The 24792-nt window shown below is 43.5% G+C and overlaps 1 protein-coding gene across 1 annotated transcript in view; it reads left to right on the top strand.

Annotated features, from left to right (window-relative positions):
• Positions 1 to 24792, top strand: part of HGSNAT (heparan-alpha-glucosaminide N-acetyltransferase) — a 39305-nt gene that overhangs the window by 12017 nt on the left and 2496 nt on the right. Inside the window, exons 4-17 of the mRNA XM_083709405.1 lie at positions 4589 to 4710; positions 5877 to 5946; positions 8194 to 8263; positions 9304 to 9413; positions 12895 to 12971; positions 14556 to 14586; positions 16474 to 16634; positions 17593 to 17708; positions 18902 to 19023; positions 19803 to 19929; positions 21811 to 21897; positions 22683 to 22760; positions 24333 to 24403; positions 24488 to 24600. Coding sequence (XP_083565531.1) covers positions 4589 to 4710; positions 5877 to 5946; positions 8194 to 8263; positions 9304 to 9413; positions 12895 to 12971; positions 14556 to 14586; positions 16474 to 16634; positions 17593 to 17708; positions 18902 to 19023; positions 19803 to 19929; positions 21811 to 21897; positions 22683 to 22760; positions 24333 to 24403; positions 24488 to 24600 — 1355 coding nt within the window. The remainder of the gene's footprint in view (positions 1 to 4588; positions 4711 to 5876; positions 5947 to 8193; positions 8264 to 9303; positions 9414 to 12894; positions 12972 to 14555; positions 14587 to 16473; positions 16635 to 17592; positions 17709 to 18901; positions 19024 to 19802; positions 19930 to 21810; positions 21898 to 22682; positions 22761 to 24332; positions 24404 to 24487; positions 24601 to 24792) is intronic.

The following is a 24792-nucleotide window of genomic DNA, read 5'->3' as shown; positions in this document are numbered from 1 at the left end:
TGCAAACTCCTTACTCATGAAATTACATGAGCTACCTGAATCCAATAGCGCTTTTATCTTCAGTGGGTGTCCGTTTGCCAATTCCAGCAACACCTCTATCACAAGCGCTGGTCTTGGAGGTTCTGGCGTGGGCACATTCACTACTCCCTGGCCTGGTTTCTGTGCCCTGATGTTGGCAACCAGGCGTTGGCTTTTACTTGCTCCGTGATTTCTTCTTCCTCCTTCCCCCCAACAGTTCCCGCCATCCCTTGCCATTCCTTCCTTTGCGGACAGACTCTGGCAAAGTGACCTGGCTGTTGGCAGAGATAGCATCTCTTGCCGCTCTTTCCCTCCTTCTTCCGCCCTTCACTGGTGTTTGAAACTGCGCGCGCGCGCGCTGTTCCAAGTTCCATCGGCTCTGCTGGCGGGAAAGGCTGCTCCGGAATCTCTGGAATGCGGAAGTCCTTCCAACGTTCCCCCTTTCCTTCCCGCTTTTCCATAGCTCTAGCCTCCTGGCGTGCTCCTATGGACAGCGCTGATTTAGTCAGCTGATCCATAGACTCCGCCCTAGGCGCCCGGGAAAGTTCATCTTTCACTGCCGGAGAGAGACCTTCTTCAAACAGCATTTGAATAGGTTCACTAGCAAGGTCCCACCCTAGTCTATGAATCAGCATGGTGAACTCAGTCCAGTACTCACGTACAGATCGGCTCCCCTGTTTACACGCCATTAACTGTCTGCGCACCACCCCCTGCTCGATCTCGCTGGAAAACATCAAGTCCATGGCGCGAAAAAACTTCATAGTGTCCTTTAAGATTTCATTATTGGCTGCCATCAGGGGCCGAACCCAGTCCTTCGCCCCTCCCTCTAGATGGCCAATCACGTACGCCACTCTAGAGTTCTCATCGGGGAAGTCATCAAATAGTAGATTGAGAGCATATTGCATCTCTGTCCTAAAGGCTTGATAGTTCCTGGGATCCCCCCCAAATTTCTGCACTAATCCAGGCACCCGTCTGGCAAGTGGGGTGGTTTTCCCTTTATCCGCATCTTGAGCCCTCCTCTCCTCGAGCCTCGCCGTTTGCAGCGCCAGCTGGACCTCCAACGCCCTGTACCTTTCTTCCAGGCTTGGACCTGCTCCAGCTCCAGCTCCTGCTCCTCCGGTTCCGGCTGGTTCGCTCATGATGCCCTCTGCTTGCACAAGCTGCTTTCAAAGACTGTCAGATTGCTGTGATGGGATAGTGAGCTGCTTGTGCGTAAAAGCTTGATCCCTCTGGGGTTTGGCTGGTCATCCAAACCGAGGCACTAACGGAGCCCCCAAAGCATGACTCCGTCAGTCGCTGGTAGAATCTGACAGTGGGCGTCTACGGAATTTACGCCAACATAAAAGCTGTTTGACGGACATGCGCCTTCGTGACTCTCTGCGTGACAGTTTCCGGCGAAGGGTGGGAGTTCCTAACGGGGGTCTTGTTACCTCTTCGCTATTCTCACTAGAAGTATCCCAGAGCCTCCCCTCCGCTGTGACTCCTGCACTCCCCCTGCTGGTTCCTTCCTCTGCTGCAGATTCTCTCCTATTCTCCTGGAGCCTGTCCACCACCTGTCCCTCCGATGGCAGTTCCCTGACAGTATGTAAATACACCAAAATCTTGAGGGAGAATTTCCTGAAGAAAGAAATTAAATATTATAGCTTAATCTAAGAAGAAATGTAACATATGGACTTGAATGTTTATAAATATATCAAAACCGTGAGAGAGAGTTTACTGAAGAAGCCTGAGACTCTTCATGGGCGAAACAGGTGACAAACGCCGACACCCTGTCTAACTCTTGTGCATAACATCACCAACACTTCGTTTGATCCAACTTACCTTTGTTGATATCTACAGGAGCCTGGCTAAAGGAACCTTTAAAGACTGAATCTTCCTTTTGGACATAATTTGAATGAGTTTTCTGTTTGTGGCTTCTGTAGTAGATCTAGTACATAGCTCTCTCGATTTTTGGATTATTAATATAAGATTTAGAACCTAGAATTTTTTTTAGTGTTTTGTGTGCTTCTTATGTGCTGCTTACTGTATACTAGTCTACTATGAGAATTGGCAGCATAAGAGTAAAACAAAAATAATAGGTAAAAATTTGGATCAGAAACTAACAGAAACAATTCAACAGCAAACGCAAATAGAAGTGGTTAAAAAAGTGAAATATCTTGGCATTTGGATAACACCTAGGAATATAGATCTGTTTAAGAATAACTATGAATCGACGTGGAGGGAAATAAGAAAAGATTTGGAAATTTGGGGAGGGCTGAAACTGTCGTTTTGGGGAAGGATTAACACAATTAAGATGAATGTGCTGCCGAGGTTGATTTTCTTATTTCAAACTATCCCTATAATTAAAGGAAGCCGAATCTTTAAAGAGTGGCAACGAGTGTTGTCGAGATACATATGGCAGGGAAAGAAACCTAGGATTCAGTTTAAACTATTAACAGACATAAAAGAAAGGGGGGGCTTCGCCTTGCCGGATGTGAAATTATATTATGAGGCGGTTTGCCTATGTTGGGTCAAAGATTGGGTAAGGCTAGAGAACAGGGAATTATTAGACTTGGAGGGTTACGATAACAACTTCGGCTGGCACGCCTACTTATGGCGGGATAAATGGAAGATACACAAGGGATTTGGGAATCATATTTTCAGAGGACCTTTAGTTGAAATATGGGATAAATATAAAAATCTGTTGGAATCAAAAACCCCACATTGGCTTTCACCTCTAGAAGTCATGTGTGCGAGGACTATTAATATGAGAAGTAAATGGGCAACATATAACCAGTTAATAATTAAAGAAGATGGGAAATGGATTGTACGACCATACGACCAGGTTAAAGAATATGTCCATGACTGGTTACACCATCTCCAGGTGAATCAAATGTTCAGGAAGGATCTTAAAGAAAGAGGCTATGCAGAGAAGGAATCTAAGTTTCAGACGGAGATTATAAACAAAGAAGAAAAAAATGTTTCGAAAATGTATAGGATACTGTTGGATTGGAGTTTAGGGGATGAGGAGGTTAAGTGTGTAATGATTCGCTGGGCAAAGGATGTAGGACATAATATACTATTTGAAGATTGGGAAAAACTCTGGAAGGAAGGACTAAATTTCACGGCGTGTGTAACGGTAAAGGAAAACATAATGAAGATGTTTTACAGATGGTATTTAACACCTATGAAATTATCGAAAATGTATAAGGTGGATAACAAGTGCTGGAAATGTAGGGTTAGTGAGGGTTCCTTCTATCACATGTGGTGGGAGTGTGGAAAAGTTAAACAGTTCTGGGAAAAAATCTATATAGAACTGAAGAAGATTTTAAAATATACGTTTCCAAAGAAAGCAGAATTTTTCCTACTAGGTATATTGGGTTATGAGATAAGAAAAGAAGATCATAGATTAGTATATTATGCAGTTACAGCAGCAAGAGTAATGCTGGCCCAGATGTGGAAAAAGCAGGAGACACCAACGGTGGAGGAATGGAGATTTAAGCTGTTGGATTATATGGAATTGGACAGACTTACAGGCAAAGTAAGATACATAAGAGACCAAAAGTTCACTGAGGATTGGGGAAAATATGTAGATTACTTGGAACTTATTAGTCAAGGGAAAATAACGCTAAAGGGATTTAGAGACGCACTGTGAAAGATTGTGAGTTATTGTTTAAAGAGAATAGGAGACTAAATAATATGTAAGGTCAATATACACTAAGAAACGTATATAAAAAGGTACAATGACAATATATACTAAGAAATGTGTAATTTAAAGTGTTACTTCGAATGATTTTCGGGAAAGCTAAAGGAAGTTTTGAAAATGAAGATTAAGAAATGTGACCAAAGTGAAAATTAAGTTTTTATATATTTCTCTTACTATTATCTCTTTCTTTATCTTTATTTGTCTGTGTAATACTTTTACTTTTGTATGTTTATATGTGTGTGTGTGTACGTATTCTTTACTTCCATGAAATAAAAATTTAATGAGGAAAAAAAGAATTGGCAGCATAGGTTCATTTCTTCAGAAGCAGCAGAACTAGCGAAGACAATCTGAATTCATAATGAGAGAAAAAGAAGTAGAAAATCAGCCTAGTGCTGAAGAACTTAGATGGGAGCATAGATAGAAGAGGCTGTAGAGGAGAAGAGTTGCATAATATCAGGAAAGTGAAGAGAGGTAAACAGAAAACAGAACTAAACCCAAAAGTTTTAGCAGATCCTCTAAGACTTTACCCTGCTGTCAGCTAAATGGGCACAGGTTCTAAACCGTTTGGTTTGTGTGTTCTGCAGGCCATGGGGTGGTGAGCACAGCAGGCATATTTAAAGCACTGTTTCTACACAACTTGTGATCATTGGATCAGCTGGCTTCAGGGTGTGGGGGGGTGCGTGCATCAAGTCATCACACAGCTACCTATAGCAGAGTGTTAGCACACCAGAAAACAGTGGGTCAGCTTTTAGGCCATGCTAACATGTAATTATTTAAATCCTGCTCTTCGAAGGTATCATACATACTGCATTGTGTCAGTGTGATTTCAGAGGTAGTTCTAATTTAAAAGTAACTTCCAGGATATTTTCCCTTTGCTGTTTGCAGGTTACATTATCATTTTGGAGAATTTGGAAACTATTCCCTAGTGGTTGGGAGTCTCCATGGCAGCATCCCGAAGATTTCATGCAATATAACTGTCAATCAGAGTCCTTCCAACAGCTACCTCCGTATGTTGCTTTATATGTTTATGCTTTTTTAAAAAAATTATTTAATCCCAAGTATCAAAACATACTAAAAAAATAAAAATTGTACATTCTAATTTATACAGTGGAACCTCATGTTACGGACGGGATCCGTTCCGGAGGCCCGTCCGTAACACGGAACTGATGCAAGCTGAAGCGCCACGTCTGCACATGCGCACGGTGCGATTTAGTGCTTCTGCACATGCGCAAAGCGCGATTTAGCAAGCGTGTGCGAGCGGCAAAACCCAGAAGTAACTCATTGCGGTACTTCCGGGTTGTTGCGGGATGCAACATGAAAACACGTAACCTGAAGCGGACGCAATATGAGGTATGACTGTATGGATGGATGCCTCTGGGCAAATTAAGGTTAAGGAAAGGGCCGTAGCACTCTGGTGGAACATCTAGTTTAAATGCAGAAGATTCTAGGTTCAATCCCTGGCGTCTCCAGGTAGGGCAGCGAACGTCTGCTGTCTGAAACACTTGAGAGCCCTTGCCAGTCAGTGTAGATCAGGGGTTCCAGAACCTTGGTCCACTGACAGTAGCTTCATTCAGGTAGTCCATGGCATGTCTGCAGAAACACAATTAAAAACCACACAGCATCTAGCACAGCACATTAAAATTGCTACAAGAGGCAGAAAAATCATTAAGTGGGCAATCCAGGACCCTGGATTAAAAAAACTAGGGCTCATCTAATATCAGTGCCCCTGTTTGTATGCATATTTTTTTTTTCCAATTCAGTTAATTCATTACAGCCTGGCTAACAAGTCACTCTCCCCTGCAATCTCTAACCAGGATCGTTTGCCCAGTTGTTGCTTTCCTGAGCAGATATTCCAGTCCCTGTTTGTGTTCCTGTGAGCTGTTTATTGCAGAAAACATCCTGAAAGAGGTGTAGCTGTAATATTGGATCATCACAGAGAGCTAGACAGTGTGAAAAAGAATCTAGCTGGAGATGCTTCTATGCTTGAGCATATCACACTTATCCTCCTCTGTGTTTTTATTATGTTTTGTTTACTGTCTTGAGATGTTAGCAAATGTTCCAATAAAAACTGGGCTGGGGGTGTTTTTAGTTTTCTGCAGATATGTGGAATTCTGGCCAAGGAATCTACTTTGCAATTTGGAGTAATTAAAACTCACTCTTTTCCTTTGTATAGCAATTTTTTTTGCGTTTCTCATCTACATGGGATTCTTCTCCATTCTGGCATTGGGGCAGGTTTGTGTGAAGTAAGTAAAATGTCTTAATAAGATATTCCTGTTGCTTCCTTTTGAATGTTTCTCCTGCTGGCTAATTGAGAACAGTTCATTTATGCAGTCTGGGAATGTGGCTTGTGGGGCGGTCCTCCGGTCTGTCTCAAAGAGCATTAGCTGAGAACCTGGTTCCCAAGTGCAAAATATATAATGAACAATCAAATTTCCCTGAAAAATAAAGAACAGAATATCTCTGTTTATTCCAAGCCTTCTTTGAACAATGTCGTGCTGCCATTGATGACTGTCTATGTGCAGCTTTCCCAACACTGCTTTTACTACTTGTCTGGTGGCAGCACTTACCGCAAGACCTTTCTTGATGTGTCCAGGCCTCCCTCTGCATCACTTGCTGGGACATTGTTACGAAAGTGTCCTGGGCGCTAGGGATCCGGGCACCTGGGATCCAGGGATTCCACTATGGAGAGCAAGATGACTGCCCTACATAATTAAAGGGTCCTCTCTGGTGTAATAATAATAATACTAATACTACTACTACTACTACTACTACTACTACTACTACTAATACTACTACTACTAATAATAATATAATATTTATACCCCCGCCCATCTGGCTGGGTTTCCCCAGCCACTCTGGGCGGCTTCCAACAGAACACTAAAATACAATAACCTATTAAACATTAAAAGCTTCCCTAAATAGGGCTGCCTTCAGATGTCTTCTAAAAGTTTGGTAGTTATTTTTCTCTTTGACATCTGGTGGGAGGACGTTCCACAGGGCGGGTGCCACTACCAAGAAGGCCCTCTGCCTGGTTCCCCTAACTTGGCTTCTCGTAGCGAGGGAACCGCCAGAAGGCCCTCGGCGCTGGATCACATTGCTCCCTCCAAAGAGTATGCATCATTGATCCTCATATCTTTTTGGACTGACATTCCAGAACAGGGATGGAGGGCACTGTAATCCAGTAGCTCTGTTTCTCTCTAGATGCAGGGATGTTGCCAGAAACTGCTTCTGGAAGACAAGTGCTCTACCCCATAGCACTTGAGCTCTGGTATTCCACAGTGCTTTCTTTTGGGGGGCTGGGGGAGTATGTGAAATGTACAAGTGGGGTTATTTGGAAATTTGGAGTGAGGTTGCCATCAGTAAGTTGGTGACACCCAGCTGGTGTCAACATTCTGAGGTGGCGCACTAGCTTTGACAACTTGCACAGAAATAACCTGATCACTGTTGCCAGTGCTCTGGTAACCTCCAGATTAGACTATAGTAATATGTGGCACATGGGTGATGCCTCTGAAGGCTGCTTAGGAGGTTCAGTTTGTCTAGAACACAGTGGTGGACAATAGACTGGGACTAGTCAAACAGATGGGATGCGGGTGGCACTGTGGGTTAAACCACATAGCCTAGGACTTGCCGATCAGAAGGCTGGCAGTTCGAATCCCCACAATGGGGTGAGCTCCCATTGCTCGGTCCCTGCTCCTGCCAACCTAGCAGTTCGAAAGCACGCCAAAGTGCAAATAGATAAATAGGTACCACTCCGGCGGGAAGGTAAACGGCATTTCCGTGCGCTACTCTGGTTCACCAGAAGCGGCTTAGTATGCTGGCCACATGACCCAGAAGCTGTATGCCGGCTCCCTTGGCCAATAAAGCAAGATGAGCGCCACAACCCCAGAGTCGGTCACAACTGGACCTAATGGTCAGGGTCCCTTTACCTTTAGTCAAACGGAACAATTGTCATAAGTGCTTAAATAACTTTGCTGACTGCTAGTCCACTTCAGAGCACAGTTCAAAGCTTTAGACCTCTATATTGCTTAAGACCCAATGACTTTCTAACCCTACATGAACTTGCCCAAACACAGAGGTTATATGCATATATTTTTCTATATATCTCCCCGCCTTCTGCTTTGAGGGTGGGTTGCAGGGAAAAGAACATTTTTGGTGGGGTGGGAGGGGTCCATCTTTTCCCAGAGATGCCTGACTTTTTTCCGGTTCAGTGTCTGGTGAAATCCTTTTTATTAATGAGACGTTTACATTTTTTTTCTTTACTTTTATTTTTCTCTTAAGCTTGCTAATACCACTGATACTTTTAGACTGTTTCTGTCTTGCATGATTTGTTTGGTTTTTACTCTTTTAGTCATCACTAAAATTTTCAGATTTTCATTGCAAAGTAAAGGACAGGTGATCAAATGCTTTAAGTGGCTAGCTAGCTAGATCAATCACTGAAGGTGTTCCTAGTAAAGGATAAAAGGGGACTTTTCTTTACTCTTAATTCACAGCATCGAACCAATCAGAAACTGGCTTTACAAGAAGATGAACCCTACAGAAACTGATCGACTAATTAATTCAGTAAGTTCTTGGAATAATTCAAATTGTCCATTAAAAAAAACACACACTATCAAGAATTTGCTGTGAAGTTTGAGGGGTACACACATAGGTCATGAAAACTTAATAACATTGTTTAATAATTTAGTTTTTTGCCTTGTAAATTTACTTAGTTAAGGCATGTTCACACATGTCTGTTGATTACTTGATGAGTGCAGCACCAAAGTTATTATTCCATGCTAGAAACCACTATCACAGATCAGCCATCACCCAGCATTACCTTAAATGCAGTCCTTTTTCAGGGTGGCAATGCAAGTTAAGTCAGACATCAAATGATTGTACATGTGTATGAATCAGGTCTCTTGGCTGAAAAAGAGTAGTGATTGCTTTTCTTTTCCTTTTTCTTTTTTTAAACATATTTTTTAATTAAAGATTTCTTGGTTTACAAAAGTATGTGCAATATCTCTTTTTTCAAGTTACATTTTCTACAGATCAGTTTCATTTCTTGAGACATTAGTGTTACATTAAGAGTACTGATTGCTTTTAAGGAGGTTTTTTGCCTGGTAAATGTATATATAGGATTGAAGCCTGAAACTATGCTGGCTACAAATCACTAATGTGACATTAATTTTGTTATAGCTTTGATAGGGGAGAGTATTTTACTGAAAGGCTATTTTTGTGTGTGTAAGGAATGGTTTTACCTTCCTCTAGTGTTTTTTTCTTTATACAGGAAGCAGGGTAAGACCCAACATCTGATCAATAGCCAGCCCAATGCGAATAATCATAGCATTAGTAGATTCATTGGAGTGCATGGCCCTGTTGTGTAGAGAAATGCTTTTGTAGGTGTGGTTCCTATCACCATGGAAGTAGCATGATGAGAAACTGCATTTTTGGGAAAGGCACTGGACCCATGTCTCATATCTGGAATTTGGTAACGCTAAAGAGGAACTCTCACAAAAGACGATAAATAAATAGATGCCGATAAACCTGTTCTAAGTGGCTTGGGCTTTATTCGAGACCATCCACCTCGTTGCTAATTTTCCCTTGTTTCCTTTCTATTCAAGGAGCTTGGATCCCCAAGCAGAGCAGATGCTGCTGGTGGCGATTTGCCGGCTGGGGTATGGAGTTCAGCTTCCTCCCTACAGAGGCTTCGGTCCCTGGACACGTTTAGAGGGTAACTTTCAGCTCTGAAGGATTTCATACCAGAAAGCTTCAAAGACGTTTCTGTAATGTGTTCGGGGAAATTAAAACCAGTTGCTTTCAGAGTTACCGTATTTTTTGCTCTATAGGAAGCACTTTCCCTCCTCCAAAAATTAAGGGGAAATATGTGCGCGTCCTATGGAGCGAATGCAGACTCCTTGGCTGCAGCGATAGCAACACGAAGCCTCCGAAGCGCAGAGGGAGCGCTCCCTCTGCACTCCGGAGGCTTCGCGTTGCTTTTGCTGAAGTCTGAGAAGAAAATTTCTAAATTATTATATATTTATTCAGTGCTTTTTTCTTAAAAAAATGTTTAGGGGTACTCTAATTTCGACTCAAGAAAATCGCCATTTTATAGTTCAAATCGGGGGAAAATAAATACAGTAAATGGACAAAAGTACAAAGATTCACAAAATGTTTAGGGGTATGCGTCCCCCCCCAGAAAACCCCCACTGTATTTATTTAATCCTACAAGGTATGATTCAGAGGCTTCTCTGATGTAACCTTATCTCCTTGTAAGGAGGCAAGTATCTAGTCCAACCCCATGTAATGGAGGAATTTATCACCCAGAGTGGGGCTCAAACCCCCAACCCTGAAATTAACAGTCTCACATGCTTCTGACTGAACTATATACTTTGTTAAGAGAAGACTATTTTGTTTCATTACTTCTACGGTGGTTGGTTTGCAGGTGATTGTAACTGACTTTAAGTTCTGAGACTCTAAATAAATCTATCACGGTTTTTTGGTCCCAGGTCTGTTACAAATGGGAGAATGGAACAAATCTGCATACGGAAGGCAGAAAGTGAGAGTTCCTACCTAATGCTCTTCTCCATCTGCCAAGAGAAGGTTATAATGCAGAGTTTGTGTTTTCCATTTTATTCCAGCATTTCCCTGGGCTTGCTATGTTTTGGGGGCTGCCCACAGTTAAGGGATGTGCGCACCGACCCCTCTTGCTCTCCCGGCTTCAGGGATAGCCGCCTGAAGCCTTTGGAGTGCAGCAGGAACTCGCGCTTCACTCCGAAGACTTCGGGTTCCTTTTGCTGAAGCCGGGAGAACAAGACTCTCCTGGCTTCAGCAGAGAGGGAGAGCTGTGCGGCGCCCCGTCAGCGAAACAGGAGGAGAAATGGAAGGGGCTCTGTTTCTCCTGCTGCTTCGTTGAAGGGGCGCTGAGCAGAGAGGGGGAGAATTATTTTTTTTCCTGTTCTCCCCTCTAAAACAAGGTGCGTCCTATGGTCGGGTGCGCCCTATAGAGCGAAAAATATGGTAATTCTCTTTTCTGTGGCAGTAGGGCTCATAGAGAGGAGAATCCATTTGTGCTAGATGCCATGAAAAATCCAGCAACCATACAAACAGAACACTGTCTGTTTCTTAAGGGATTCAACCCAGCCACAGATTACATGCTGCCCTTCCCCAGTTCCTCTCAGCTCCAGCACATGAAAGAAGGCATGATCTCTTGGTTCATTCTCTATCTCTTAACTGTAGGCAGTCCCCAAAATATAGCAGGCCCAGCGAAATGCTGGAATAAAATGGAAAGTACAAACTCTGCATTATAACATTCTCTTGGCAGATGGAGAAGAGCATTTGGTAGGAACTGTCACTTTCTGCCTTCCATATGCAGATTTGTTCCATTCTCCCATTTGCAACAGAACCGGGACCAATAAATAGATTAATTTAGAGTCTCAGAACGTAAAGTCAGTTACAGTCACCTGCAAACCAACCACTGTAGAAGTAATGAAATAAGGTAGCCTTCTCTTAACAAAGTACATAGTTCAGTTGGAAGCATGTGAGACTCTTAATCTCAAGGGTTGTGGGTTTGAGCCCCACTCTGGGTGACAAATTTCTCCATTACAGGGGGGTTGGACTAGATTTTTGCCTCCTCTCACAAGGAGATAAGGTTACATCAAGAGAGGCCTCTGAATCATACCTTGTAGGATTAAATACAGTGGGTTTTTTCTGGGGGGGACACATACCCCTAAACATTTTGTGAATCTTTGTACTTTTGTCCATTTGCTGTATTTTTCCCCATTTGAACCATAAAATGGTGTTTTTTCTTGAGTCAAAATTAGAGTACCGCAGGTGGCGCTGTGGGTTAAACCACAGAGCCTAGGACTTGCCAATCAGAAGGTTGGCGGATCAAATCCCCGTGACGGGGTGAGCTCCCATTGCTCAGTTCCTGCTCCTGCCCACCTAGCAGTTTGAAAGGGCATCAACGTGCAAGTAGATACAGTGGTGCCCCGCAAGACGAATGCCTCGCAAGACTGAAAACTCGCAAGACGAAAGGGTTTTCCATTTTTGAGTTGCTTCGCAAGACGATTTTCCCTATGGGCTTGCTTCGCAAGACGAAAATGTCTTGCAAGTTTGTTTCCCTTTTCTTAAAACTGTTAATACAGTTGTGACTTCGAGGAGCAACTCATAGCACGCGGTGTGCGTCTCCGTAGGGGCAAGAACGTGTGAAGGCGGGTTCTGAGGAAGAGGGAGCTTTGTTTCGGCGAAAAATAGCAAGGCGTGCACACTTCCCTCCCCACAACTCCCAGTTAGGGAGGCCAGGCTCCGGGGCTCTTCGGACAGGGCTCCTTCCTTCTCCCCCCCCAGTGCCCCAGCGGTGACAAGAGCGTCTGCCCGGGTCCTCCGGCGCTCGCCTTGCGAGGGGCGCCCCCTAACTGCATCTCCGCGCTTTCCAACCCCGCGACGTCAACGGCTGCGGCAAGTTTGCCTCTCGGTGTGTGTGTGTGCGCGCGAGTGTGTGTTCTCCTCGCCCCGCTCGAGTTAGTTCCGGCGCAGCGCAGGCAGCAGGTGAGTCTCCCTTTGGCAGCGCGGAAGGCGCCGGGCCAGGCAAGGTCAGCTTGGGAGCCACCGGGGACGCGCCCCCGCGCTTCTCTCCAACGGGCTGGATGCACCCCTCTCCGCTCGCGCGCTTTTGGCTGGCTGGCCGGCTGCAGCAGCAACAGGGGCAATAGGCATCCATCGTCGCTGACGCTCCCTCCCTCCCTCCTGCCCGCGGCAGGCAGACAACTTTTAAGCCGGTAGGAGTTTTGACTACCGACACCGTGCTTCGCAAGACGAAAAAAATCGCAAGACGAAAAAACTCGCAGAACGAATTCATTTCGTCTTGCGAGGCACCACTGTAAATAGGTACCGCTCCGGCGGGAAGGTAAATTGCGTTTCCATGCGCTGCTCTGGTTCACCAGAAGAAGCTTAGTCATGCTGGCCACATGACCCGGAAGCTGTACGCCGGCTCCCTCGGCCAGTAAAGCAAGATGAGCGCTGCAACCCCAGAGTCGGCCACGACTGGACCTAATGGTCAGGGGTCCTTTTACCTTTTAAACATTTTTTTTTAGAAAAAAGCACTGAATAAATATATAATAATTTAGAAATTTTCTTCTCAGACAGCGATAGTTAACCATTTTAATGGTGAAATATGTGAGGTATATAATCTTCCTTTGCTTTCCCCTTTGTAGGTTGGCCCTTGTAATTATGGTCTTCGTCAATTACGGTGGAGGAAAGTACTGGTTCTTCAAGCATCAGAGCTGGAATGGTAAATGTTGTTCTTGACTTTCACTTCATTCATAGAAATGGGTGTTGTTATTTAGTCGTTTAGTTGTGTCCAACTCTTCGTGACCCCATGGACCAGAGCACGCCAGGCACTCCTGTCTTCCACTGCCTCCCGCAGTTTGGTCAGACTCATGTTGGTAGCTTCGAAGACACTATCCAACCATTTCGTCCTCTGTCGTCCCCTTCTCCTTGTGCCCTCCATCTTTCCCAACATCAGGGTCTTTTCCAGGGAGTCTTCTCTTCTCATGAGGTGGCCAAAGTATTGGAGCCTCAGCTTCACGATCTGTCCTTCCCGTAAGCACTCAGGGCTGATTTCCTTCAGAATGGATAGAAATGGGTAGAGAGAGCCAAACATGCCTCATCTGCTTTCTGGGACCAGATACCAAATGCCTGCAAGAGAAGCTGAGTGTGTAGGTAACAAAGCCCACTCTAGGCCACACTTGCCGAGGCCTAACTATAGATTGCATGTAAATGCACATAGCTGAACCCCAACAACCTCCCTTTTCAGGAAAAGCTTCTTCAGGAGGGGGCAATTTGTAGTGGAAAAACAGTGGGAGGGGATATTTAAGTCGTTACCTATTTATGACTTAAGGTAAAGGGACCCCTGACCATTAGGTCCAGCCGTGACCGACTCTGGGTTTGCGGCGCTCATCTCGCTTAATTGGCCGAGGGAGCCGGCTTACATCTTCTGGGTCATTCTGGCGAACCAGAGCAGCGCACGGAAACGCCGTTTACCTTCCCGCCGGAGCGGTACCTATTTATCTACTTGCACTTTGACATGATTTCGAACTGCTAGGTTGGCAGGAGCAGGGACCAAGCAACGGGAGCTCACTCCATTGCGGGGATTAGAACCGCCGACCTTCTGATTGGCAAGGCCTAGCCTCTGTGGTTTAACCCACAGCGCCACCCGTGTCCCTATCACTTATTTGCTCTAAATTGCTCTTCTTGAAGTGTTTTTATCCTACGCTTGGAGGAAAACCACACATTCATAGCCCTGCGGGAAGAAAAGCAGTGGTGTGTGTGTGTGTGTGTGTGTGTGTGTGTGTGTGTGTGTGTGTGTTTGTGTGAATTAGAGCAGAGAATAAAAGGTTGGAATGAGTTAAGGCTCGCCTGCCCATACTACTTCTCCACTACAAAGTCCCTCTTCCTCTACTGGCTTGTCCTAAAAAGAAGAAAAGTGTTGTTTGAGCTTGGTTACACGCATTTTGCTTGTAACATTTAGTTAAACTCTCAGTTGCACATATTTTAGCAAGGGAAGAAAGTTGTTAATATGTTTTAGGTCTAAACATTTGGTGGACCCAGGGACAAAGAATTATGAAGCGTTAAAATCAAGATGTGGGAAATAATGGAAACGACGAGGAGAAGGAGGACTAAGATGTGGAGATATGCTTCAGAGATCCAGACCGTATTATGATTGGATATATTAATTGGATGTTTTTTTTATTGGAAAATCAATAAAAATGATTTAAATAAATAAATAAATAAACATTTGGTTTCTACCTAGAGACTAACTACTAGTTGACCCTTTATTATGAAGTTTAATTAATTTCTCATTTTCTCTTTATAGGACTAACCGTAGCAGACCTTGTCTTTCCATGGTAATTCATCCTGATTGTTATTATGACTTCACAGAAGTCAGGAAAGTTTATTCAGCAGAGACCCATATGGGGTTTTCTTTTACTGTATGTCAGTTGGATCAAACTTGTTTTGTCCTGGATTCTCAACAGGTTCAATCGTCACAATTGTTTTTTAGAATTACTGTAGTTTTTCTCACTCTTGTAATTTTAAAGTAAAAAAGCACAAATAGCAGCATGAAATCTTAAATATTTCTGAAACAGGGTGTCCAAAAATTGAATTAGCTGACGTTTAAGTTTACAAACCAGTTTTGAAATCCTGAAAAGAGACAGATTCCTGCCATACACCTATATACTGATTTTCACTTTACATCTTGTGCTTGTCTATAAATTCAATATATATCCCTTGGAACAGTTACCATGAAGAGACTGAGTTCTCATGTTTGAGGGTGTATGCTTGGAGCGATGTAGCTCTGTTTTGTTCATAAAATTTGGGGAGGCTAATTTTGCCTTTTTAGAGAAGGCAACTGTGCACAGCACCAATTGGCAGAACCGTAACATTATTTACGAACACCGATCACCTTTCCCAGTTTCTCAACATTAATAAAAACTGATTTGGTTTGGGCTTTTTAAAAAACAAATTTAGAACTGGAGTACAGAAGACAGACAGCCTGCCTGAAAATTGGGAGCTGCCATATATCCAACAGAATTCAGTTTGCTGTTTAATATGTATGCCAATAGGCAATGCATGAGTAGGTAAAAGTGAGCTCACCTTATATGAGAGAAAAACATTCAAAGTCCTGTTTTAAAGACTGCCCGCACCTTGAATATATTTTTAGTGCTTCTGCCTTCCTCAGTCATACCCCCCACCCCACGAAATAAAACCCTGAATTTTCCAGTGACAGTCTTCCCCAACTGTAGGTCCTCAGATGTTCCTGGACTACAACTCTCATCATCACCACCATCCAGCATGGCCTATGCTCAGGGGTGATGGGTGTTGTAGTCCAACAGTGGCTAGAGATAGCTGATCTATGACGTATGAAGGGCTCTTGGGGAAAATATTAGGATAGAAGTCCAGGCCCATGTCAGTAATAATAATAATAATTTTTATTTATACCCCGCCCTCCCCAGCCAAGGCCGGGCTCAGGGTGGCTAACAAGCAATAATAAAATTAAGTTGAATGAGTACAGCTTAAAAACAAAATTAAAATACAACATTAAAATATTGAAGCATTAAAATATTAAAATGTAGGAAAAGAAAAAAGAAAGAGGGTGAGGGAATCAAATTGGCTCCAAGCCAAAGGCCAGGCAGAACAATTCTGTCTTTACAGGCCCTGCGGAAAGAAATCAGATCCTGCAGGGCCCTGGTCTCATGAGACAGAGCGTTCCACCAGGCCGGAGCCAGTGTTGAAAAGGCCCTGGCTCTGGTTGAGGATAATCTAACTTCCTTAGGGCCCGGGACCTCTAGGGTGTTGCTATTTATGGACCTTGAGGCTCTCCGGGGGGCATACCGGGAGAGGCGGTCCCGTAGGTACGAGGGTCCTAGGCCGTGAAGGGCTTTAAAGGTTAAAACCAGCACCTTAAATCTGACCCTGTACTCCACCGGGAGCCAGTGCAGCTGGAAAAGCGCTGGGTGAATATGCTCCCATGGCAGAGACCCCGTGAGGAGCCTCGCTGCAGCATTCTGCACCCGCTGGAGTTTCTGGGACAGCTTCAAGGGCAGCCCCGTGTAGAGCGAATGAGGGTGGATACTCTACTACTTTTCAGTATTTGTGGATTCCTCTCCCACCATCGCCTTCACCACATCTGTTAGTGAAGGGCTCCCCAAATCCCCTGCTCTTTGGACGACATATGCTTGTTAGATCTGCCTTGAGCAGGCTTGATTCCCCCCCCCTTCCTCTTGCCTCTCTAGGTTTGTGTTCATCATGGGCACCTCCATTTCACTGTCGCTGAGTTCCATGTTGAGAAGGGGACGTTCCAAATGGCAGCTGCTGGGGAAAGTCCTGTGGAGAAGCATCCTCTTGTTTTTAATAGGCGTGATAGTGGTGAACCCAAATTACTGCTTCAGGCCATGTAAGTGTTGAGAGATTTGTTTATTTTCATGCTGACTACAAAATGTGCCGCTTCACTTTTACAGAGCTTCCCCTTGTATTGCTTGCTTCCGCCTTAATCTCTGTGGCAAATCCCATTAGAGTTGTGACGCTATCCATATATTAGATGGGGTAAAATGGTCCCAGAAGAAATGAAGCCTTCTCAAGACCCCACAGTGCAAAGGATAATTTTCTAGTCTGACTTCCTGAAAGGTAGCGCTGAAGACTAGGGGCCCTCAGACCTAAAGGATTGCAGAAACAAGAGAGTGAGGCCCTTTGTCTGAGTTTTTATTTAGTGAATAGAATTTCAGACTTTATAATAGTAGAATACAGTACAGTGGCACCTCGGGTTAAGTACTTAATTCGTTCCAGAGGTCCATTCTTAACCTGAAACTGTTCTTAACCTGAAGCACCACTTTAGCTAATGGGGCCTCCTGCTGCCGCCGCGCTGCTAGAGCACGATTTCTGTTCTCATCCTGAAGCAAAGTTCTTAACCTGAAGCACTATTTCTGGGTTAGCGGAGTATGTAACCTGAGGTACCACTGTACTGAAAAACCCAGCTTAACATATAGCAGTCCTCACAACTGCATGTTATTTAAGCGGATAGGCTAAATGGCAGAGAAGCCCCTTAAAAGGAATGTATTTTTCCAGAGTGCCCCTTGGCTGAGAGAAACCCAGACTGTGCATCTTAGTAGCATAAACCAGTACAGAACTGGGTTGTCCAGAGGTTATCATAGGATTGGACTCAGTCCCAGTTACTTCTGCAATAAATATTCTGAGCACAGTTAAGGCACTGATTAAAATAAGCAGCTGAAACATCTTAATATGAAACTACCATCTCCAATAGCATGTATTGTCTTCGCATCAGATCCAGATTTGAATCAGTTAGCTCTCTAATAATGCAGGACTTACTTTTACATTGCTTTTTCTGCCTTCTGCAGTGTCCTGGGACAACCTCCGAATTCCAGGTGTGCTTCAGAGACTAGGCTGCACATACCTTGTGGTTGCTGTGCTTGAGCTCCTCTTTGCCACACCTGTGCCTGAGAACAGTGCTCTGGTAAGTGAATGGCCAAACAGCTGGATCTGAACATGGGGAGTGAACAGAAGGCTGCTTTGGTCACCCTTGCCTGCAGCAGAGCAGTCGTAGTCTAATTGAGGAAAGCTGAAATGGCTCCAGAAGTAGAACCCTTGCTGTGCATTCGTTCTTCTTAATGATTGCTGTTAAAAACGTTACATGAAACACTGGACAATAAATAGAAGATAAGGTTCATAGGAACATAAAATAAGAAGCAGCAAGATGATACTAAAACCTAAATACAGTTCCCAATGAAATATAATGCTACCTATGTAAAACAGAAGGGACGTGGGTGGCGCTGTGGGTTAAACCACAGAGCCTAGGACTTGCCGATCAGAAGGTCGGCGGTTCAAATCCCCACGACAGGGTGAACTCCCGTTGCTCGGTCCCTGCTCCTGCCAACCTAGCAGTTCGAAAGCACATCAAAGTGCAAGTAGATAAATAGGTACAGCTCCAGCGGGAAGGTAAATGGCGTTTCCGTGCGCTGATCTGGTTCGCCAGCAGTGGCTTAGTCATGCTGGCCACATGACCCAGAAACTGTATGCTGGCTCCCTCGGCCAGTAAAACGAGATGAGCGCTGCAACCCCAGAGTCGTCCGTGACTGGACCTACTGGTCGGGGGTCCCTTTACCTTTTTATGTAAAACAGCAGCCATAAGAGATGTGGCATGTGGAAGGAAATGGTCTTTCAGCAATAGCAGAAATACGCTGCACCTTCATTCACTGCTCAGACAAAATTTGTGGTCCTATAAAGGTGGAAGGGCATTTAATTTTGTAACTTGTTCTCCCCCCCCTTTTTTTGCAACTTGTGCAGTGTCCCCTTTTTATTGTTGTATTTCTCTCCCACCCATAAATTAAAGCAAATAAACATAAAAGCAGCTATACTTTAATCAGTAGTGCCAACCAAGAAAAACAAAGCCTTTTGCTGACATTATGAGGTGGTGATCCACCTGCTTAAAGCCTAGATCCAATACCTAAAATAGAATAAAGAAAAATATCACAATTAAATTAGAACCTGTAGAAAATGCTGGGGCGGGGCGGGCACTTAACAAAGGCATAGGAAAAAACAAGCCAGGATGCTTTTAGATAGCCAAGCAGTTGTGATTAGTGGTGGTGCTTGTTGTTGTTCTGTTGGGTTACTCAGTCAAAATTTACTTTTTCTTCTCTGTTTCAACAGGAAGCTCCATACTCTGCTCTCCAAGATATTCTTCCATATTGGCCCCAGTGGCTTTTCATGATGACGCTTGAAGCAGTTTGGCTGTGCCTCACCTTCCTCTTAAACGTACCTGGGTGTCCAACGTCAGTCAAAGCTTAGATCTTTTTTCACTTTGTTTGCTTTTCTAAGTGTGGTCTTTTCCAGATATCTAGAGAACTGGTTTCATTAGGACTCCAGGCCACCCACATTTTGGTGTCTGACATTTGGAAATTCAGATGACACCTTCCTCCCCCCCCCCCCGCCCCCAATTGACTTGGAGGCAGAACTTGCTATGACATTTTCACCTGCAAGCCTGATTGAAATTAATAGAAGTTGTGCAGCAGCACTACTATGGCCTTGGGCAGCCTCTGCTGATTTCAGCAGGGCTTATGTAGGGGAATTTCCTGGTATGGGGTGGGGTAAATAGTGCCCACAGTTCAATTCCGCCTATCTCCAATTCTGCCAATCTTCATCTACTACCTGTGGCAGTTGCTTTATGGTCGCTGCTCTTCTGTCAGGACCTCTGTGTGGAAATGCTGAAGTTTGGTGGATAATCAACAGTAGTGGTTGCTGGCTCCAGGATTTGTGTCATCAGTGCCTTTCCCAAGGACCCACAAATCCTGGAGCCAGCGACCAGCTGAACGTCATGCTGCCTGTGACATTCTTGGGTGCTCCATGCAAAATGAGACTAGCAGCCAAGGTGGGTGGTGGACTGTTTTCCAGGTGTGGGGTCCCAGCAAACGCCTTGCCACTCTGATAACCTGACAACTCAGGATGCTGAGTTCCCCAGAGTGCTGAACAAAAGGAGATAACTGTCTCTTTTCCAATAACTCATCTCAGGCCACTTCCGACCATGTGGCTCACTTCCTTTTTTCCCTTTTAGAGGTTACCTTGGTCCTGGAGGCATTGGAGATTTTGGAATGTACCCCAACTGTACTGGAGGAGCAGCTGCTTATATTGATCGATTGCTTCTAGGAGAAAAACACATCTACCAACATCCATCTTCTAACGTAAGTGGTTGAAGCTTCACGTGCACCCATCGGCCATCTCCAAAATGAATGGATTATCAATGGCCTGCTTAATTTTTTTTATCATCTGCTTATTCTTAAGAACAAAGTTACATGGCAAAATGTGGTGTGTATTTTTTCAGTTCTTGAGCTCTTTAATGCAGCTACCAGCTATTTGGCGCTGCTTTACTTAGAATAGAGGTCAGGGGTCCCTTTACCTTTACTTAGAACAGATGCTGGATTTATAATTTACAGAAATGCAGTATTATTTTTAGTGGCAGAAGACATGGCATGAAAACACACATCTGACATCAGCTGCGGAGATAAGCTTCATTCTCAGCTCCATTCAGATATGGAATCATGTTCTATAAATGGTTGCTCAAACGAAATCAGCACCCTGTACTTTAATTGTAGTAGCTTTATAGCCGCACACTCCAGGATTAGTCTAATTTCACTCATGCCAAAAAGTTAGGCAAGGACCAGGAACAAATCTCACTAAGGTAGTTTATGCAGCCAAATCTTTACTGTAGTGATGCTAGATAGCTCAGGATGCACAAGTGAGGCTTCATAGCCAAGGAAATACTGTTCAATGGGTTGCTGCTATCACTACAGCAATACTGCAACCATATCAGTGGCTCCAGTGAACCAACTTTGGGTTTTTTCAGTTGCTATTCCATCTCTGAATTTCTGTGAATGAGATCAGGAAGGGGTGGGGGTGGGTTCTCAGTGCAAGTGTTACTTTCAAAGTGCAGAGAGTAAGCGCACAGGCCCCAGACTTTCCCCTAATCTCACAGAGGGATTTGGGGACAGAAGTAACATGCAAGCAGACAACATTTCTGAACAGTGATTCCAGTGCTAAACCCAAATTGGAACCGAGGAGAATAAATACCAGAATAGTATGTGGAAAAGGTAAGACAAAAAAGGAGACCCTAGCTTAAGCTGGCTTGTAAGTCTAGAATAACACGCACATACACACACGTAGCTGATAAATCATATTCTGATTAATTTTAAGGAAACTCAAGAGACACAAAATATGGGGACATAGAATTATCGGACTAGCATAGCTAAGAGCAGTTATGAACTCTCAACATACGCAGACAAGAAGAGAAACAACTGAATCTTCAGCAGGAAATATGCTTAAGTTACAGATTTCAGCAGGAAATGTGCTTAGATCAGGATATTTGGCATGCCAGTCTGAAAAACATCTAAATTAAGAAATGCGGAACCTAATGCAGGGAGCCTTTATACTGTGTTTGGAAACCACATTTGCTTAGCTTGTCTGGAACAAGCGAGGCAAGGAACTGGATGAGTAGGGCATGTCATTTTAGCGGGTCAAACTTAATTTTTGCAAATTTCTTCAGTGAGGCATCTTAAAAAAGCGTTTTTGGATGTGAGGAATTCAAATGTGCTATAATTTTTTGTGATTGAACATCATCTAGCTTGGTAGGTTTACATTTGATGAAGCAGCACATAAACTGTTTTGGGAAAACCAAAGAATTTTAATTTTTCCTTCTGAAAATGCCAGGTAATGCATAAAATTATAATAATATAACTGCAAGTACTTGGCGATCATTTTTAATGATTTCTATGCAATTGTACACACCTTTTACTTACCAAGCAAAACTAAATTATATTAACCAATAACTTTGTATGTGTTGCTTTTTATTTTATGTTTGTTCCAGTTGTACCTTAATAAAAACTAAAAATAATTCAAAATTCTCTATCACTGCTTAGTTCAGATGGTGAGGAAGGACTTCAGTAGACCCCAGGTACACACTTTGAAGCAGGGATACCACCACCTTGTTTAGAGAGTTGGGACCATGTTATAAAACACCTCGCAGAAAGTCTGCCAGCCTTTCATAGTGTGCACGTCTTCATTTATAGGTTCTTTACCTGACTACAGTAGCCTTTGACCCTGAAGGAATTTTGGGAACAATCAATTCTGTTGTCATGGCATTTTTCGGACTTCAGGTAGGATACCTTATTGTCCCATTTAGGCAGGAAAGCTGGATGGCATATTTCTGTAAAATGCAGGTGTTGTCGTGATGAGAACATAACAGCCCAAACCTATAAACTTGTAGGGCGTATAAATGGCTATCTCAGAACATCTCTCCATAATATAATCTTGGCATTGCAGATATGACGCAGTGTTCAGTACCAGGGATGACTGTCCCAGGATAGAAACAGAAAGAATCCATCTCAAAGAGGACAAACAAACAAGAAGGGGGGTTAGAGATGTTGCATACAGTGGTACCTCGCAAGACGAATGCGTCGCAAGATGAAAAACGCGCAAGACGAAAGAGTTTTCTGTTTTTTGAGTCGTTCCGCAAGACGAATTTCCCTATGGGCTTGCTCTTGCGAGTTCTTGCGAGTTTGTTTCTTTTTCTTAAAGCTGCTAAGCCGCTAAGCCGTTAATAGCTGCTAAGCCGTTAATAGCCGCTAAGCCGCTAATAGCCGTGCTTCGCAAGACGAAAAAACCGCAAGACGAAGAGACTTGCGGAACAGATTAATTTCGTCTTGCGAGGCACCACTGTAAACATTTTGAAGAAACATTATTATGTAAGATGTTGGGAGAATGTTTGCATCAATATCTTGGAAAATCTGCAGAATTACTGAGTTCTACTTTAGATTTTGGCTGTGGTGCTCTTGTCACCCCCCCCCCTCAAATTTCAGTTCGTTAGTCCCTTTCCCTATTAAACCTATTCTAGGCAAGGCCACTGTTCATGTTTCCAACATCTTTTTTTTTTACTTTTAAGGCAGGAAAAATCCTCATGTTCTACAAAGACCAGCACAGACAAATAATGCTCCGTTTCTGTGTGTGGAGTATAGTCCTGGTAAGTCTCAAATGCTGTATTAATACAATTCAAGTCACAAATACTGAATCAATTGAATTCAAAGTGTTTCCTCCCCAATCCTTTTAAAGCTTTTTGTCTTCTGCAGAATTTAGTTCAGAATAATCCTCTGTTGAGTATCTTTTTCTGTGAATACCTGTTTCAAAACCCATCAAACCTCATTTTTTATTGCTGCCTAATAAAAAATCAACACCTATAATTCAGTACAGAGTTAAGGCCTAAAAGCACCTAAATCTGTGTTGGACAATGGTCTACATATCAGTAGTTGGTTAAAGAGCAGGAATATATGGATGTTTCCCCCAGTGGAGGGGAGTAAGAAAAGGGGTTCCACGAGGATTTGTTTTGAGACTGGTGCTCTTTAACGTGCTCACAAATAACCTGGAGTTAGAGGTAAGCAGTTAGGGTGACCAAGTTTGCTGATAGCATCAATTTACTCACGGTAGATAAAACAATAATAAATTGTGAAGAATTCCAATCTCTCTGAACTGAATGTGTGACAAAATGACAACTATAGTGGAACCTCGTGTTACGGACGGGATCTGTTCTGGAGGCACGTCTGTAACACGGAACTGACACAAGCTGAAGTGCTGTGTCTGTGCATGGTGCGATTTAGTGCTTCGGCGCATGCACAAGCAGCAAAACCCAGCAGTAACCCATTCCGGTACAGTGGTACCTCGGGTTACATACGCTTCAGACTCCGCTAACCCAGAAATAGTACCTCGGGTTAAGAACTTTGCCTCAGGATGAGAACAGAAATTGTGCTGCAGTGGCAGTGGGAGGCGCCATTAGCTAAAGTGGCGCTTCAGGTTAAGAACAGTTTCAGGTTAAGAATGGACCTCCGGAACGAATTAAGTACTTAACCCGAGGTACCACTGTACTTCCGTGTTGCTGCAGGACGCAACACAAAAACACATAACCTGAAGTGGATGCAACATGAGGTATGACTATATGGTTCAATGTAAGTAAGTGTAGAATGGTGCACAATTGAAGCAAAAAAATCCTAAATTCGCATATACACGATTGGCGTCTTAGCTGGAGGGTCCAGCTGACTAAGTGGATAGCTCTGTAAAAATACTAACCCAGCATGTCATAGCTGTGAAAAAAGAAATATATGCTAGGGAGCATCAGGAAAGGGATTGAAAAATAAAACAGTCAATATCTGAATTCCTTGTACAGATTTACAAATACTGCGTTTTGTTCATTTGTTTTAAGTCACTATTAAAATGAAGGGTAGCAATTTCAGTACAGAATAGTTCTGAGTTTGGGATATGCTTTCTTTCATCCTTCTCTGTTAGATTGCTTTGGCTGCTTTTAGTGTCAGGATTCTTTTTTTACAGTTAATAAACCAAAAGATGCTCACTGTGTGTTTTTAGAGGTCTTTGCTACATCTTGGGGGGGGGGGGGGGGACCAAAGCATTTCACCAAGTTGCATGGCTTTTCCCTTGACATGAATGTGAAGAGCAGTTCTCAGAATACCATCCTCCATCCACAGATGAAACATTCCACGGTAATTCCACAAAATTCCTTTCTCACCGCAAATTACCTGTTTTTCAGGGTGTTATTTCTGCTGTATTGACCAAAGGCACAAAAGACCAAGGCTTTATTCCTGTCAACAAGAATTTATGGTGAGTAGAATAAAAAGTTGCTTCAATGCTGTACGGTAGCATTTGCTAGACATTTCCTGAATGGCTGTTTTGAAATTCCTGCAGGTCCATTTCATACGTGACAACACTGAGCTGTTTTGCCTTTGTGCTTCTGCTGTTAGTGTACTATCTTGTAGATGTGAAGAAGGTGTGGTCAGGTGCTCCCTTTTTCTATCCAGGTAAGTGTGCTTTAAAGGAAATTGTTCTTATTTGAACTAAGTAAATACAGAAATGGAAGGGGAACGCATGAATACCCTGTTGGATTTCTTTCTAAAACAGTGAGGATTCCGATTTATTCCATCTAAAATCCTTGCTTGGTTTCTAAACAATTCTGAATTAATTTTGGGATTCTGTGAAATCAGTTTTCTACC

This window comes from Podarcis gaigeae, assembly GCF_964106915.1.
Source record: "Podarcis gaigeae genome assembly, chromosome: 13".
Classification (NCBI taxonomy): domain Eukaryota; kingdom Metazoa; phylum Chordata; class Lepidosauria; order Squamata; family Lacertidae; genus Podarcis; species Podarcis gaigeae.
This window is presented reverse-complemented; position numbering and strand designations above follow the sequence as displayed.